General features: G+C 40.3%; 1 protein-coding gene across 3 annotated transcripts in view; it reads right to left on the reverse strand.

The window, feature by feature from the left end:
* KCNT2 (potassium sodium-activated channel subfamily T member 2) overlaps positions 1-15,769 on the reverse strand; it is a 293,358-nt gene that overhangs the window by 180,434 nt on the left and 97,155 nt on the right. For all 3 annotated transcript variants that reach the window (XM_077824102.1, XM_077824101.1, XM_077824100.1), the window contains exons 4-8: positions 11,661-11,709; positions 8,285-8,344; positions 2,951-3,025; positions 2,447-2,530; positions 1,746-1,840 (exon numbers count right to left, since the gene is read on the reverse strand). In XM_077824102.1, the coding sequence (XP_077680228.1) occupies positions 1,746-1,840; positions 2,447-2,530; positions 2,951-3,025; positions 8,285-8,344; positions 11,661-11,709 (363 nt within the window). The remainder of the gene's footprint in view (positions 1-1,745; positions 1,841-2,446; positions 2,531-2,950; positions 3,026-8,284; positions 8,345-11,660; positions 11,710-15,769) is intronic.

The following is a 15,769-nucleotide window of genomic DNA, read 5'->3' on the forward strand; positions in this document are numbered from 1 at the left end:
GGGTGGAAGCCCAACTGGGTCACCCTGAACCCTGGCAGGACCCCTCGGAGAAGAAGCCCCAAGCCCTGGCTGCAGCTGCGGGGCTGAAGCCTCAAGCCCAGACTGCCCTGAGCCTTGGCTGGGGAGGGGAGGGGAATGGAAGCCACAAGCCGCTCTGGCAGGGGAAGGACGGAAGCCCCAATACCGGGTTGCCTTAGCTGGGGTTGGGGAAGTCCCGTGGCCAGGCTGCCCATGTTGGAGCAGTAGATGGTGCCTTTAGCTCTGGCTGGAGCAACAGGGAGCAGAAGCCCCCAGCTCTGGCTGGAGCGGGGGAGGCCCCGAGCCCAGTCTGCCTCAGGTGCAGCCACTGGGAGCAGAAGCTCCCACCCCAGCAGGAGCTGCTGGGGGAGGAAGGGGAAGCCAGGAGCTCGGTGCCTAGAGCTGCGGCAGGAACTGCGGGGGTGGGGGGAAGGGACGGATGCCCAGCTCCCAGGCTGCTGCAGTGCACAAGTGAGGACGTACCACCCTCATTTCTGTGCTGCCTCTGGAGGTGCCTCTGATCTCCTCACCAAGAGCAGTCATGCGGGGGAAGGACCAGCAGCAGGGGAGATCAGATTTCATGGGGAAGGGCTGATTTTTGTTAGGGCCCTAATTATGTACAGTGTGGGTCAAATGGCACAGTCCTTACACAGCCAAAAAAATCCCATGCGAGTTGAATGAGAAGTTTTGGCTTGAATAGGAATTATGGCTGGAAAAGGACTGCAGGATCTGGCCTCATGCAGTTATGTGGCTGTAAGTGAAGGGAGTAAAAATAGAAATATTCCTTGAGCTGCTAGAGAGCACCAATTCTTCTGATTAAAGAACGGACATTAATGGCAGAACTAAAAGAGGCCATGTGTTGTTCTATCCTGACCAGAAGGGTGAAGTGGCTAGCAGAAGAATTAGGTTGGAGAAATAAAGCAGGAGAAAATCAAATCAGTGTCTCCAGAATGACAGACTGAGCTTCATCAATGCAGGGACACCGCAGGCACCCTGGCTAGCACAGTAAGTAATGATAGAACTATAGATGCTCTGCACAGGGTCCTCCCCATTCACTGCTCCTTCTCTACCGCCTCCTAACAGCCTGAGAAATAAGGGTTTGACAGGGAGCTCTGCTGTTGGAAAGGGGTCAGTATACTTAGGTAGGCCCTTGGTTTGTAGTGCTACCTTACTGAAGCTGCTATTCCAACCCATGAGCTGAAATGTTATCACTTTCTCTGCACTCACTTTGATGAGAGTATTGAACCATTTGAGTTGCCAAAGTATTGATACTGTGGACCCTTCCCTGACCTGTCTCACCAGTCTAACGAAGGCTACAGTGGAGAGCATCTTCACAGAGCACAGGGACAAGAAGACCCGCTAGGTGCCAGTCCAGCCCCAACCTCTTCCCTTTTATAGCCCCACAGTAGGGCTCAAGTTGTTTGGGGAGCTGTGCAGGGGGCCCAATGTACTTGAGTAACTTTCTCCCTGAGATCAGAAGTAGTGCTCTACATTTTTTTCTACTGATGTGTTTGCACAAGTCTAATTTTCATAAGAATTAGAATAACTCTAGCCCCCTTTTCACCCAACCTCACTACATCAACACTGCCTTGGACCTACCTGTTAATTAAAACCTTGCATGGGAACAACATTATCTCTTAACAAACAATATTCCTACTATATCTGTTTTAATACGATGTGCTTAAATTAGAAAATGTAATGTGTAAGAATAAACATCTGCTACTTACCAGGTGAAGATAAGACACAGCAATGTGGATATTAAAATAAGAACTTGGTTAAACATTGCAGACTGTGTACGTTGAATGGCTCTATGGAGATCATTCTATATTAACAGAAAAAGCAGGTTGGTTATGGGTTTTTTTAAATAATGCATCTGCTGATCCTATACAATAGTTCCATGATATTTTGATAAGATACAACGGCCCAAACGCACTTAAAATTTGCTGAGCACAGTGGGTGGTACAAAGTAGTCAGTTGTTGTTCCCTGATTTCCATGGCTGGGTCATTGACCACCCTGGCATAGTTTAGAGCATCCTGGAGTCTGTGCTAAATTTAATCAGCTGGCCCAGATGGTTCCGTATGCCAGTCAGGAGTAACTGGGGCATAGCAGCTCTTTAGACCCCGATGCAGAGAATACATGTGAGTGGCATAAGAGTTGGCCGTTCAGGGAACTTCCCTTGTTGGAAGTCAGTGATGTGCCAGTTTCCACCAACTGAGGAACTACTGGAAAATATTTCCAAATTTGATATGAAATGGTGATACAGCAAAATATAGAAGCATTTCCATGATTGAATTGTGAAAGTGATTAATCTCATGACAAATTTGTCCCCTGACCAGAAAGCAACAGCCTTGCTGAAGACAACAGACTCAGAAATGGACATTTTTAAAAAAAAGTTATTCTTGCCTAACTATTTTTGGTCATACTTACAATCATGTTCTCCAAAGCATGTTTGGCAAGCCAGCAATTTAAAAATACTGGAATAAATATGTTTCTTAGTGCAGGCCAGAAAATCTGAGGAGGGGGAAATAAACACAAATACATCTTAACAGCTTTTCTGTCCAAGAAACTACATCCAATTCAGTGTTTATAAAATTGTGTACTCCTGATGTAAAAACTGGTAACTACATTACTCCTTTGTGTATAATATATATGATACCCAAAAGCATGTGACTGAGATAGGTAGTTTACAGTGTAGATAACATTTTACCATGCAAGTTTTCTCTGCTTTTACATCTAACTGGTTTATCTTGCTCATTGCATTGTTGGCTGTGTGACTTTTTTAAATATTTTTTTTTTCAAGAAGAAAAACATAGTTTGCTAAATTAGCCTCTCCAATAGGGCCTGCTCATCACTCATACAGGTCAACAGAGACTTCAGCAGACCCATAATCCCACCCAGGTATGGACACTGACACTTAATTCAGATACTTACTGTAATGATAAAGGGGACAGCGTTGATTATTTCCAGGAGGAAGGGTATTCGCAAAACTTGTTCCCAGAGGTTTCCCTTTTTAAAACAACAGAACATACCAAACTTCAGAAACAGACTTTCACTGAGTTACACAGTAGAGACCATTCATCCCAAACAATGTACAAATATGCAACATTCTGAAAAGACCAGGTGCCTAATCCTGTGGTAGGCAAGGCTCCCATTGATGTCATTGGGAGTCGTGCCTGAGAAAGGACTGCAGGATTTGGCACTAGTGTTCCTACTGGTGAGTGGGTGGAGAGAAAACAATAGATTAGGTAAATGAGAGAACATAACACTTTTCTGTTTATATCTCAGGGAAGTTAAAATAGGGGCCAGCAGCAGGGGAAAACTCCATGAGACTTCCCTCACAGAGCTCTCTCCAGATCACTCTGTCAGGAGTCTGCTATCCCTGTGGAATAGGCAGTGATATTTGGCTCAGTGATTCTTTCAGTACTGAAGTTGTTGAACTGTGGATTAAACACTGGGCCAAAGAGAGCAAGGAAGTGTGTGAGTAACTCTGTAGTCTAGTGGTTTGAGCTCTCACCTGGAGGGCAGGAGACCCAGGATCCAGACCTCCTGCTCCAATGACTTTTTAAAAATGTATTCACAGTGGAACATCTTCAACAGGAGATACTAAGAATATCCCATAGCTCAGTGACTAAGGCCATCACCTGAGAGACAGCAGACTCCAGTTGAAATCTCTTTTCCCTCTCAGGTGGAGAGACAGCTTGGATTTGAGATCTCCCACATCCCAGATGAGAACACTCACTGCTGGGCTAAAGGTTAAGAGGGAGATCCTCTTCTTCACCCCCTCTTTTGTGTAAGATCACCTAGAAGTGCCAAATCTAGCAGGCGAGGTCTGAACCTGTTTACCAGATTGGGCCCTGCAGGTGAGTTAGGCAGAGGAATACCTATCTTCCCCCGGTTTGTGTCTTGCTTTAGGGCTTGGGTGTCTGGATCCCTAATGTGGGACTGTGCTGCATATGATCAGAGGCAGAAGCAAAGGTCCCTTAGGGAACTTTTATGCCAAAAATGTAGGTGCGGGCGATTTTAAGCACCTACAAGGTTTGGGGGTTGCTGAGCAGTGAATCCCAGTGGGTCCCGATTCTGGGATTTAGGCACCCAAGTCCTCTTGTGAATCCAGCTCCCAGGGACTCTTCACAAAGGTAAAGTTCATGAAGCTCGTACTAGTTAATGTAATACTGCAGCATGTACACTGTGGAATAGATCTTGTCAATATCTCAAGAATTTGAAGTGTAGTAGGATAAATTAAAAATAGACATAAATGATCTGACATTTATTTCAACAAATTAATTAATCCTCATTATTCTATCTTTGGACTCAGTCACTGAATGCTAAATACAAGCTTTGTTGTGCAAAAAGGAAATTCTCTAATCTCTCCTCCCACCCCCCCACCCCCCACACACCTTCATCTCCAGAAGCCACTGCTGCTATAGTGCCAGAAGAATTGTATTTTGACAGATGAATGAGACTATAGTTGGATAGTTTTAAATGTTCTGTGTGGTAAATGTACACAGAAGTGATGGAAGAAGGATGATTAAAGGCTGTGGTTGTATTTAACTGTGGGCACAATAAAAAATAAATGAAATTTGAATTTCAATTTTTTAATTCATTATAAACTCACCCACCATGTATTCCTACTGAACAAATATCTTCGCTTATTTTCCTGTCTAGGGGACTTCTCTTTATGCTTCCTAACAAAGGATGATCAGCTGCTACAGATTTCACTGTATTGGTAGTGTCCATCACAAGAGAGAAAAAAGGACACAAGTGTATTAAACACAAAGGAAGTTCTTTATTTGGGATTCTGGACATGCAGATCCTGCTGCTACCTGGTTCTCAATCTTGCAGATTGTTGGAACAAAGCTTATGTCCTATCACACAGGATCTGTCTTGGGTCTGGCAGACAGTGTTATGGGGAGCAGATATGTATATTATTGTGAGAGACCTGCCCTAAAGTTAATAGATCAAGTAGGACGGTTAGCCTCCATGCAGATCTCTGATATAAAAATAATCACTTCAGGAAATGTACAACTTCTCATTATCTGATCCTATGGGACTGATTCTCCACTGACCTGTACCATGCGGAACTCATTGCCAGGGGATGTTGTGAGAGCCAAACTGTTACTAGTTCGAAAAAGAATTTGATAAGTTCATAGAGGATAGATCCATTAATAGCTATTAACCAAGATGGTCAGGGATGCAACCCCATGCTTTGGGTGCCCCTAAGCCTCTGACTGCCAAAAGGTGGCAGTGGACAACAGGATGGATCAGTTGATGATTGCCCTGATCTGTTCATTTCTTCTGAAGCACCTGGCATTGGCTGTTGGTGGAAGAAAAGATACTGGGCCAAATGAATCGTTGGTCTGACTCAATATGGACATTCTTCTGTATAGTAATTTACTATACTTGTAAAGTGGATATAAATTGCTACCAAAACAGGATGGCATTTTTATACCCACTTTCCAGGGATATAAAGAACTACTTTAGGGAACTGACTCACCATTGCTTTTGTGTACTCATTTAAAAGCAAAGTAGGCGTAGGGATAAAATGCTAGATAAAATAGTTATTTATATAAAGTTTGCACAGGTGTAAACTACACAAGTTCAAGGCCTTAGAAAATCTGGCCCAATAACTTTAGAATGAAAAGTGGCATTGCTTTATAAACAGTATGTTGGCACCAGTTGTTTTTCATTGTACTATTTTTTCCACCAAGAGACTTATATTTATAATGGACAATGCCTAATTTATATAAACAGTACTAGCTGCTTTTTATCAGGTATAATTTAGTAGCCAGTTTTAAGATTATTAAAAATGTTACACTCTTTGAAAAACATTTCTGGCAATCATCACTTGATAAGTATAATAAAGTATTACTCTGTGACTCTGATGGATTGACTAGTTATTAAATACCATTGACTCATAGACTAAAAGCACAAAATGCTCTCATTTCACACAATGAGATATTTAAACTTTTAAAATAAAGCCTTTTCTTGTTTTGTTTGGTGACATTTATTTTACTGTTTTATCAAAACAGCTCAAAATGCAGACTTCTTACAATTCACTGTAATAGCACATAATAAAAATTAAAGGGCAAATTATGTGAGGAAATTCTGACCAAAACATTAGAAAAATATAACTAATGAGAACTTGACATTTTAAGGAAAAAAACAAAGACAAATGTATAATAGTTTGTTCTTGCATTCATCAGCAGATCTCAAAGCATTTTGCAAAGATCCCTAGTTTAGAGTTGGAATAGCTGAGGTGCAGACAAATATGGCCCCATATTTTCAAAATTGCCCTCTATTTGTGTGTGCCTCGATTCCTGAGTGCCCAATTTCAGATAACTGGACCTTGATTTTTTTTAAAAAAGTTTTCCAGAGATATTGTGCAGCAACAACTTGAACTGATGTCAGAGAGAGTTGAGGGTACTCCACATATTGGAAAAATAAGACCATAGAGATATGACTATACCCCCCCGCCAAATGACACCTTTGAAAATTGTCTCTAACCAACACAGAGAGGCAGTAGAAGAATTGTAAGTGAAACTCAAGATTTCTGACTTCCAGTCCTCTGCTCTGATTATTATGATACCTAATACATTTGAGAAACAAGAAAGGCTGTTTGAGACAATATGCCATCCTCTATAGATCTGTCAGATTTTCTACTTTTGCATTATACCATTTAAGCCCAGACACAAAGGTAGGCCTCTCTTGCCTTTACATTTACTTTCTTCAATTGCCTCTTGCAATAATTTTAGACACAGATTTTCAAAGGTATTTAGGCATTGCTCTGTTCGGCATTGCTAGGCCAAAGGAGCGGATTTTCAAAAGGTATTTAGACAACTAACAAAGATGCCTAGTGGGATTTTCAGAAGTACCAAAGGCCCAGATCCACAAAGGTATTTAATCTCCTAACTTCTTTGACATAAATGGAAGTTAGGAGCCTAAATACCTTTGTGGATCTGAGGCAAGGTGCCTATTTACAGCTTTTCATTCCAAAGGCTCCCTGAATACTTTGGATGTACATAAATCATAGACTCATAGGACTGGAAGCGACCTAGAGAGGTCATCTAATCTAGTCCCCTGCACTCGTGGTAGGCCTAAATTTCATCTAGACCATCCCTGACAGTGTTTGTCTAACCTGCTCTTAAAAATCTCCAATGATGGAGATTCCACAGCCTCCCTGGGCAACTTATTCCAGTGCTTAAGCACCCTGACAATTAGGAAATTTTTCCTAATGTCCAACCTAAACTGCCCTTGCTGCAATTTAAGCCCATTGCTTCTTGTCCTATCCTCAGAGGCTATGGAGAATAACTTTTCTCCCTCCTCCTTGTAATAAAGTTTATCACTTCATCCACTAATAAAATGCAGCCCAGCTGGAATGAAAGTTTTATATATATATATATATTACTGTTAACTGCAAACCTATCCAGTGGCTTAGAGCAGGAAGTAGAGAAGAATACACTATCCAAATAAAAGGTTGTGAACATTTAAATTAGCAGAGTGCAATCGTCCAAATTAGAATGTAACACCTAACACTCCCATTCTTCTGAAAAGTGCTGTCTGATTTGTAATGAAGTAAAAGCAGTCAAGACCATGGCTTTCATTTTCATGAAAGATAGCCTTTCCAACAGCACAGTGCTCCCTAATGCCAATCCAGCATCAGAAGGAATTGAGATGTTGGGAGATGTAGATAACACATCTTCAGAAAAAAGACGTCAGTAATTTGCCCCCAAATTGTTGCCCTATTTTGGCAAATCTAATTCATTACAAATCTATACAGTGCTACTTGTCAGGTCCTCAGCTGGTGTAAATTGAACTAGTGCCACTAAATTTGATTGGGGGGGGAGGCGATTTACATTAGCTGAGCATCTGGATGCCTATTTCTTCCTTCACCTTTTTGGTACCATGATATTTCTCAGTCCTCTACAGCTTTTCTTAAGTAAGCATCGGGCTGATTAAAACCTCACTGAAGTCAATGAAAAGACTGCCATTGACTTCATGGGCTTTGATTCAGACCCATCGTAAACTTCATAAATCATGAATGAGTCATGCACTTCAGTGTAATTATAAGTAACATTTTTCTTGACCAATTAGTCACAGGTAATTGAAAGATAATCATTTTTATCTTTCAGTCAACCTGTAAGTAGTAAACTGCCTTACAAAGGGATCTTGTCTCTTGTCAATGAGCATGTGTAAACTCCCTTTAGCATTAAGAGAAATCTATCAAATGGAGAATTGATTCCAAAGAATAAATCCAATAGGCCTTACCTTGTAGCTCAGATAACCCAGCAGCATTGTTTCAAACAGACTTATCAAAGCCACTGAAACCTAACATAATGATATATAAATATATATGTTAATGTAGAGTTAGTAATGTAATTAAAGCAAAAAGGACCTGAAGAATTAAATTGAAAGTTTAAAGATAAAACTAGCTGATCTATGGTGAAGAACTCTTCTCAACCTATCTTTAAGCACTAAAGCTTAGTTCTAATCTTAAAACCTCTTATCACAGTATGTGCTGAAAAAAGCCCTGTTCCTGATGAATGATCCATTAGTATTTACACCCTGCACTTGTCCTAAGTCCTGTTGTCTGCTAGGCGCTGCCCTCAAAATCTCCTCCATGAATATTGTTTTAGAAGGTCTCCAGAATGGTCTCTCCATGGATTTTTAGGGAAGGTCAAATAAAAGCAACCTGTCTCTGTGCTATGCTGCAACTGGCAGGCTTTTGGCAACTTCCAGGACTTGTCCCATTTTGAGATGACAAAGTATAAGGAATGTGTTTAAAAAATAAGACAAATGGTGGGAGGGAGTCATGACCTTTTCCAAACATTACACTGAAATGTTATTTTTCTTAGTGTGTGTGGGTCATAATTATTACCCCCCCCCCCAAACGTCTTAAAACACTGCAAAAGAGAGATGGTAAATTGCATTGTTTAAATCAGTTTGTTTTGAACTAATGGGCATATATACAAGGTCAGTGACCTGTCTTAAACTAGTAAATATCTATTTGGTTGACACATTGCATATATACTCCACAATGTCTTTTAAAACTAATCACAAAACCAGCTTAAGCTTGTGCATACATTACATTAAAAATTTTACTATTTATACATTTGTATAACTTAATCTGGAGTCTGGAATCAAATTAGTCTCTATTCCTAATTTAAAATTAATGCTCACTACTAATGAAAGCTTAACATCCTGTACTACTTGCACTTGAAATTAGAAATTATATTATCAAGATTCAAAATAGATGGTGTGAATTAGAAAATATATTTTAAAAAATCACAAAAACATTTCACTCTTACAGTAGTTAGCATTGCTCCAGCTAAAGTGAAGTTTTTTATCTTGCATAAAAGTGGAATTTAGTTTGCTGTTACTATATAACATTTTATATATAATATATATCTCCTCCTATTTTGTGTTTATATCTATCTTCCTGTGTTCATTGACTAGCATAGGTTTACAGTATAAGAATAAGTCGAAAACCAGCACCATAAACTATTAAGGCTATGTCTCAACAGCTTAAGATAAATATAGAAAGTAATCTAGATGTCTACGTCAAACTTTATTTGCTCAGATTGCGTATTTTAAACAAATATTCAAAAGTTATCTCCATCAGAGAAATGTTGCTTTAATAAACAACTGTATTACACAGAGATAGAATTCACCATAACATATTTGTACTGAGCGTAGTGCAAAAATATAATACCATAATTATACTAGATGGTTCAGGAATCCTTAATAGAAAAATGAATTATTTAGGGAGAACTCCCACAACTATCTTCAAAGTTTTGCTCTTAACTTAATTCAAAGCAATAGCTTATTAACTTAATGCAAAGCAATAGCTTATTTTCAGAAAGTTTAATAACTATGGGCCTGATTCCAATGTGCTGAGCACCTGAAATCCCATAACTTTTTATTTATTTTAGATTAGAAACCAGAAAGGCACCTACTTAAAAGACAAGCCATATAACAGACAAGAGACAGCAGCAATCCCACATAATACAACTAAATAAACTATATAATAGCGCCATTCAGATTTGAAAAATGAAAACCTGAAATGACATTTCTTAAACAATATCTCCCTCCTCTTAAAGTGTGCCTAGAAGACTAACAAATCCAGACTATTTTGGACCAGGATGGGGATCATCTGCCAAAGCCAAGAGAGGACCCCTCCCTGAGAATATCCTAGTAGCAATCCATTATTCTTTACCGAGGGGAAGGATGATCAAATATGAGTGCCACCATAGATCTCTCCTGCAGCAGTGAGGAAAGGCAATCTCTCAGATAGGCAGGTCCGATACCACTTAGCGCTTTGTGAGTGAAAACCAACAGCTTAAACTGCATTTGGAAACCCACAGGCAGCCAGTGCAGATCACAAAGCACTGGTGTAATGTACTCGTAACAAGATTCTCCACTTACTGTGTGGACTGCCATATTCTGCACTAGCTTTGGCTTCCTTGTGGATTGAAGGTATAGTCCCAAATAGAACCCATTGCAAGAGCTTAGTCTTCCGGCAAAGAAGTTGAAACTCAGGTTATGTCGACAGTAGAGAGCTTACAGCAGCATAGCTGTACCAATGCAGCTACGCCGCTGTAAGATCTCTTATGTAGCCGCTTGGTGCTGTCAGGTCTCCCATCAGCATAATTAAGCCACCCCCAACGAGCGGCAGTAGCTATGTCAGTAGGAGAGCTCCCACCGACATAGCACTGTGCACACTACCACTTATGCTGGTATGATTTCTCTCACTTGAGGTTAGAATATTCACATTCCTGAGTGACATAAGTTTTGCCAACATAAGTGGTAGTATAGATGTGGCCTTATAACCTCAACTGTGGTCTACACTACCAACTTATGTCAGTATCACTACGTCGCTTGGGTGTGGAAAATCAACACCCCTAAGCAACGCAGTTATACCGACCTAACTCCTGGTGTAGAGAGCACTATGTCGATGAGAGGGCTAGACAAGCTCTTAGAAAAGGCTGCAAGATTGGGTCCAGTTTAGTCCGAAGGAAAACTACTTACAGAATATTAAAACGTTCTTATTCTCTTGACCTACAATACTTTACTATAAATACACATGCTCCAGAGCAGTGGTTCCCATACTTGTTCCGCCGCTTGTGCAGGGAAAGCCACTGGTGGGCTGGGCCAGTTTGTTTACCCGCCGTGTCCGCAGGTTTGCCTGATCACGGCTCCCAGTGGCTGTGGTTTGCTGCTCCAGGCCAATGGGAGCTGCTGGAAGCAGCGCGGGCCGAGGGATGTACTGGCCGCTGCTTCCAGCAGCTCCCATTGGCCTGGAGCAGCAAACCGCGGCCACTGGGAGCCATGATCGGCCGAACCTGTGGACGCAGCAGGTAAACAAACTGGCGCGGCCCGCCAGGGGCTTTCCCTGCACAAATGGCAGAACAAGTTTGGGAACCACTGTTCCAGAGTAGTGTAACTCTTAACATCATATAAAGGTTGAAACTGAGTTTGCTTTAAGTCACTTTAATTTGTTTAGATTTATAACTATAGTGGGCTGCCAAGGAAGTAGAATTTTGTTTGCTACCCTTTCTATATATATATTAGCTTCTCAGAAGTATTAAAAATCCAGGTGGGCTATAAAAATATAATTGCTAAAAATGTCCTAATTATACATTACCTGTAATCCCCATAAAGGCAAGCTTCTGTTCACCCAAATAATAGGAGACCTGTTGAATCACAATGACACAATAAATGTGACACTCATCAAATGGTGCTTATGGGGCTGATCCAAAGCCCAACAAAGTCAAGGGATTGATATCCATTAATTTCAATGGGCTTTGCATCAGCTGCCATTTTTAACATAATTAAATATAAAAGCCAGATGATCAGTATTTGGAGTGGTGTAAAATAGTTAATCACCTCCCCATATTTTTATATGGGTAACTTGTCACTCAGCACTGATAATCCAATTGTCTTTCTAACCTAGAAGCAGTCACTGACTTTTTGGGGGACTAATCTAACAGTCAATGAAATCAATCAAAAGTTAGTGTTGATTTCAGTGAACACTAGTTCAGGTCCTTTGATACTAGAGGAAATAATATGATGTATGCATTTGAAAGAGGCAGAGGGAAACTGTCCTTCATTTGAAACTATTAATTTGTGGCAGAAAAAACAAATCTAATCACATTCTTTGCCAGTATTTTCTCTTTTGCTTTCTATTATGTACAGATGCATAGTTTTATTAACTAGTAGCCACATTAGTGAACATTTATTTGCACTGGTTCTGAAACTGGAAATATTTACTCTTTTCAGTTGCAAAACTCCATTATTTATGATTTTTTTCCTAAGAAACTATGTTTGTATTGGTGAAATTCATCTCCTTCATTAAGTACTTACCATTTCAACAAAACAAAAAGCATTCTTGATACAGTACCAGTGAAAGTAGGCATGTGTTACCGTTGGTCAGTGCTACCATAGACTATGTAATAATGTATTTTCTATCTCAGTAAGAAAATAAATGTCTAGAATCCAAATAGTCCTGATCATCTGGAAGTCATGACTTCTGCATCTAACATGGTGGTATTCACTTGTCCAGATATAGGCAATTATTCACAATACTGAACCCATCTTTGGGTCTCCAAAGACATGGTATTTGAGATGACTTGTTCCCACTGTTCTGGAGCCTTAAAATCCAACCAGTCCCGCAGGAAGGGTGTGTTTCTTTGCCAGGATCTCAGAGTTACTGAGTGAAATTAATTCTGTGGGGTAAGAAATTCTCTGAAGGAATTTTATGGCTTCATCAACATAGTTCAAATGTGTCCAGAAAGGCTGTAGGATTCAAACAGTTTTGCTACTATGGACTGTTTATCCTTCATTGATGCACATAACTTTCTTTCTGCATATGCACTAAAGAAATCACATTATATGGTTATTTGTACCCAAAATAGATCACTGTTATGTTTTTTAACAAAAATAAAAAATCTGGAACTCACCAATCAATCTTTGTCGGTGTGTAGTTTTGACTGGAACAGCCCCTGTTTAATTCCTTGCTGCCAGAAGTCAACAAATCCACACACAAAGCCCATGTCCAGATGTATACGGAAACACAATTTTAAAAAGATTTGGGGCGGGGGGGAAATGGGCAGGAGTTAATTTTTTAGGTAACACTGTTCTATATAATACATCTAACACCATGCAGTTGTGACAGGCACTGAGAAAGAGATATTCAAAACAAGCCAAATCTCTTTGACAAACTAATTCAGTGTGTATTTTAGATACATAAATTCCCATCACTAAAGGGCAGACACATTTTTTGTTTTAAGATTTATTTTCAAATGTGATCTAATATAAAAATCTAAAGAGATGAACAAAAAAATGGGGTACTTGCAAAGGAAGAAGCATGAATGAAGTGCTGAAAATACCAGTAATTCTATCAAGCAGGCTTAGGAAGCACTGGCAAGTACAATTTCCATAATCTCAGGAAAAAAGATTGGAACTGTAGTCTGGTGCAATCTTCTAGTAGGGTTCCAATCTTTAATCTCTGGTTATTTCAGTGAGAGACTAGTGGCATATGTGTAGAAAAAACAACTATATATATGTGTGTGTTCCTGTCTTGTATTCATAGAGCAAGCCATCCCCTCCAACACAACTACATGCATGGGGAAAGTAAATATTTCCTTAACCTTTAAACTGTGGAAAATAGAACTCTCTTCCCCCTTCATGCAGGTTCAGGAGGTCTGGAGTGATTTGTGGACCAGATATAAGTAGTGGGCATGTTTCTCCATTTGTGAGGGTGAGGAGGATCCTCAGATAAACCCATGGATTTTATGGCATCCACATGGAAGGCCTATCCACCCTTGTTGCCATTGACTCATTGATCATGCCTTTGTATTCTTGTTCTGGCTGATGAGGGGTGGGGGGAAGCTGCTGATCAAAAGTAATTTCAGAAATAAGCAGTATTTTTCTCCCAGGGGGATTTCTGAAGGAAATGTCATGGATTTGCTGGGTGGCAAGACCACAGAGAGACATTTCCCAGGTTCTGTTCCTTCTACTGCCATTGGGGGATGGTAGTTTCATTTGGCTCCATTACCTACCTTCCTTATTTACCAAGCAGTTTTGTCCAGTAACTTTGTTGGTTTGATCCCTTACAAACCACAAAGTGTGGTGGTGGTTTTTTTTAGGGGCTTGTCTAGCACCCCCCCAAAAAAACCCCTCTCAAGCTCAGTAGTTGGTTTATGCATTTTTAAAATGCATCCTAAGATCCTAGATCTTACTACCAGGAAGCTGTAGACAATAACAGGCCCAAAATATGTTTTACAATTCAATGTGCTAGCCATCGTAATAGCACATATGGTGGGCCGTCGGTTAGTACTGTGATGTTATGGCCAGATACAATCTCTCCAAAACACAGCACTTCTAAGAATGTGACACAAGCAGTTGGTTAGGCCCTGATTCTGCAGGCATAGGGGTCTGCCTATGTAGAACAGTTGGCAGAATCAGGGCCTTGGTGAGCATACACAAAGTGATCTATCTGTGAAATTCCTAGGAGGAAAGAAGACAGATGGGTGGTAGAGAGAAGCAAGTTTAAATAGTGTGTTGAAATATATTTAGCAAAACATAACGTAATATGTAATGTAAAATAAAGTAATAGCAATTGTTTTAAAGTACATCAGAAGCAGGAAGCCTGCTAAACCAGTGGGGCCGCTGGGCAATCGAGATGCTAAAGGAGCACTGCAGGATGATAAGGCCATTGAGGAGAAACTAAATCATTTTTTTGCATGGCTGAGGATGTGAGGGAGATTCCCAAACCTGAGCCATTCTTTTTAGGTGACAAATCCAAGGAACTGTCCCAGATTGACGTGTTCTTAGAGGAGGTTTTGGAACAAATTGATAAACTAAACAGTAATACGTCAGCAGGACCAGATGATATTCAGGAACTCAAATGTGAAATAGGTTACAGACTACAGTTAGTAGTTGTACAATCATTTAAATCAGCTTCTGTGCCAAATGACTGAAGGATAGCTAATGTGATGCCAATTTTTAAAAAGGGCTCCCGAGGTGATCCTGGCAACTACAGGCTTGTAAGCCTGACTTCAGTACCGAGCAAACTGGTTGAAACTGTAATGAAGAACAAAATTGTCAGACACATAGATGAACATAATTTTTGGGGGGAAAGAGTCAACATGGTTTTTGTAAAGGGAAATCATGCCTCACCAATCTACTAGGGGGTCAACAAGCATGTGGGCAAGGGGGATCCTGTGGATATAGCGTACTTAAATTTTCAGAAAGCCTTTGGCAAGGTCCCTCAGCAAAAGCTCTTAAGGAAAGTAAGCTGTCATGGGATAAGAGGGAAGGTCCTCCCATGGATTGGTAACTGGTTGTGAAGAGCTACAAAAGGATCTCTCAAAACTGGGTGACTGGGCAACAAAATGGCAGATGAAATTCAATGTTGATAAATGCAAAGTAATGCACATTGGAAAACATAATCCCAACTATACATATGAAATAATGGAGTATAAATTAGCTGTGACCCCTCAAGAAAGAGATTTTGGAGTCATTGTGGATTGGTCTCTGAAAACATCCACTCAATGTGCAGTAGCAGTCAAAAAAGCAAACAGAATGTTGGGAATCATGAAGAAAAGGACAGATAATAAGTCCGAAAATATCATATTGCCTCTATATAAATCCATGGTATGCCCATATCTTGAACACTGCATGGAGATCTGGTCGCTCCATCTCAAAGAAGATATATTGGAATTGGTAAAGGTTCAGAAAAGGGCAACAAAA

The sequence above is a fragment of the Eretmochelys imbricata genome, chromosome 8, assembly GCF_965152235.1.
Source record: "Eretmochelys imbricata isolate rEreImb1 chromosome 8, rEreImb1.hap1, whole genome shotgun sequence".
Classification (NCBI taxonomy): domain Eukaryota; kingdom Metazoa; phylum Chordata; order Testudines; family Cheloniidae; genus Eretmochelys; species Eretmochelys imbricata.